The sequence below is a fragment of the Pteropus vampyrus genome, unplaced genomic scaffold (assembly GCF_000151845.1).
Source record: "Pteropus vampyrus isolate Shadow unplaced genomic scaffold, Pvam_2.0 Scaffold695, whole genome shotgun sequence".
Taxonomy (NCBI): domain Eukaryota; kingdom Metazoa; phylum Chordata; class Mammalia; order Chiroptera; family Pteropodidae; genus Pteropus; species Pteropus vampyrus.
The window spans coordinates 115,252-118,025 of NW_011889476.1; the positions used below are offsets into that span (position 1 = coordinate 115,252).

General features: G+C 59.3%; 1 protein-coding gene across 1 annotated transcript in view; it reads left to right on the plus strand.

Moving 5' to 3' along the window:
* Window positions 1-24: 24 nt before the first annotated feature.
* KDM8 (lysine demethylase 8) overlaps window positions 25-2,774 on the plus strand; it is a 13,287-nt gene continuing 10,537 nt past the window's right edge. The window contains exons 1-2 of the mRNA XM_023526076.1: window positions 25-1,145; window positions 2,195-2,460. Coding sequence (XP_023381844.1) covers window positions 471-1,145; window positions 2,195-2,460 — 941 coding nt within the window. The 5' untranslated portion in view covers window positions 25-470. The remainder of the gene's footprint in view (window positions 1,146-2,194; window positions 2,461-2,774) is intronic.

Consider the following 2,774-nt stretch of genomic DNA (forward strand, 5'->3'; position numbering starts at 1 on the left):
CCTGTGAGCCAGACTGCTAGCAGGCTCCAGGGAAATGAGACAAACATGTTCTGGCCTTGGTACTGGAGAGACAGACATGTAAGTAGGTATTTGTGGTGCCTTGGGACAACTGCTATAAAAGCAGCTCAGAGTCTTGGCAGGCTTCGCATAGGGGTCATTTAAGCCGGGCCTTCACACCTGGATAGGAGTTTGCGAGAGAGAAGGGACGTTGGCTGCATTCCAGACAAGGACCATACATGTTCCTCTCTGAACACATATTTATCACACTGCGTGCCTCGTAGTGCCAGACCTTGAAGATACAAAGCTGACCCCCAGACAGGTGGGGACCCTGCATCACAGAGTTTATGCCTAGCAGAGAACCCCACTGTTGAAGAATCATACAGACGAGGTGTGTTGCAAAGGACAAGTACAGGGAGCTGTGGGACCCTATAGGGGACCAAGTCTGTGCATGGCGCCACTATATAGTTTTTATGTCTCAGTGGTTGACATTTTGGCCGCTGGATGTCATCACAAATCTAGCTCTTTTTCCCTCAGTTTTATTTTGTAAAAATATAGAGTTGTACATATGCGGGTGGACATCATGGTGTTTTGCTGTAACTGTTAATTCTTCCTCCACCAGCATTTGTCAGACTGAGCAGGCGGTGGGCCTGATGGCCGAGGACATCAGCCAAGACGCCCTGGCGGGAACAGGCACTCTGTGGGCGGCCCTCAGGGCACTCCTGCCCGGCACTAAAGAGGAGCTGCGGCTGGACCTCAGCGAGAGAGTGGAGAGGGGCGTGGCGCTGCTGCTGCAGCAGGCCACCGACCTCTTCTACGGGGGCCGGAGGGCCGAGTGTCTGCAGACAAGCGAGGTCATCCTCGACTACAGCTGGGAGAGACTCAACACTGGGGCCTGGCAGGACGTGGACAAGGACTGGCGTCGTGTGTACTCCTTCGGCTGCCTTCTGAAAACCATGTGTCTGTGTGAGGCGCCTGGGGACGCTACCACCGTGGCCACGGCCCTGAAAGTCTGTGACATGGGCCTGCTGATGGGGGCGGCCATCTTTGAGGACATCCTCATTAGAGTCGCTGCCGTCCTCCAGACGCACCTTCTGTCTGGAAAAAGGCCTGCCCGAGGCCCAACCCAGGAGCCGCCCATCACGAAGGTATCTTGTGGGATGGTCAGTGAGCACACCTAGCGCCATCCACAGCCCTGTGTTTCTAGAATAACGGGTCAGCCTCGCCAGGGGCGAGGCCTTCGCATGCTGACCTCTGGCTGGAAACTGCGTCACCAGTGGGTCAGAAATGGAGCCGCTCCACCTGCTTTCTCTGTTCATTCTTCCAGTTTCTGCCCGTTCAGGGGTGTGCGGGGCAGGGGCGGGGGGGGGAGCTTCGTGGTTCCCAAGGGAAACAGCTCAAAGGGACAGTGCAGATGACAGCAGCAGCCAGGTGGTCCATCTCGTGCAGTTTTCCTTGCTCGGCTAGTTGAAGTGTCACCCACTTTTCTGGCTGCCCCAGTCCCTGTGCTGCTGTGTGGCTGGTACCACACAGGTGTGCTGCCCAGCGCATCGCCCGCAGGTGAGGACATGAGTTAACGCTGCAGCAACGCGGAGAACGGGTTCGGGGTCCAGCAGTGGGGGCGGCGGGAGGTGGCTCATGCTGGGCAGTCGTCCTGGGTACTTTTGCACGAGGTCTCATCTCCCCGTTTAGCAGGTGAGGAAGGAGGAGCGCGGGGACAGTGACGGGCTCAGGTCACGCGGTCGGGAGACGGGTGAGGACAAGACACTGCAGGGAAAGTGGGCGAGCCGAGTGCCCGGACGCAAGACGCAGGGTTGCTTGCTTGTTGTGACTGTGACTCCCTGTGGGTCAGGCACGTGTCTGGGACACTGGGAGAGGGACACCTCGTGAGGAGGGGCTCTCATGTCAGGTGGCAGCCGTGGGGTGGGAAGCTCTCCCCTCTCACAGAGCCTCTGTGAACGCAGTACATTCCTTCTATAATTGAACAAACATTTTTAACAAACTGGTAAAAAAAAAACACCTCGCTGTCGCAAGAAATCAATATAGTGGGAGCCCCGACGACGATGGTAGGTGTCAGCTGCCACCGTTATCGGTGACACTGCAGGTCTCCCACCACTGACGCACACTCCGAGAGGAAGGCCTCCCGTTTTGGCGTTCTGTGGTGGCCGCGACTTTGTTTTGTTTTGACTCCGAACAGAAAGCCAGGGCGGAGCGAGCCTCGAGTCCAGACGTGACGGCGGGGGGAGCGGTGCCCCGGCTGCACTGCCCGTCCCTTCAGCATTTCCGGGAGCGCTACCTGCTGCCCCAGAGGCCCGTGATCCTGGAGGGCGTGGTGGACCACTGGCCATGCATGAGGAAGTGGAGGTGGGTGGCCGCGAGCCCCAAGGCCCACCCTGCCATGGTGGCGTCCCCAAAGGCTCCCTGCACTCAGCCCACTGTCCGAGTGGACTCATCACTGCCATCCTAGGGAGGATGAGACCTGACGGCCCTGAGCCATCCCTCACGAGGGCCCGCGTTATCTCCCACGCGGTTCATCAGGGTCTTGGGGGTTCCGGGGGCTCTCGGGCCCTGAAGCTTCCGAGCAGGAATGCGCCAGCTGCCCACTTCTCTGGGGCCCCCGCACTCAGGGAGAGGGCAGGTCGGGCAGCGGGAGAGCAGCTGCAGGGCCACAGCTGTGCGTGACCGTGGAAGGGAGGCCGTGTCTCCACGGAGGGTGGTCGCATCAGCCCGTCCTGCAGAGCTGGTGTTGTGGGGTTGGTTCCCAGTGAGACCGAGGG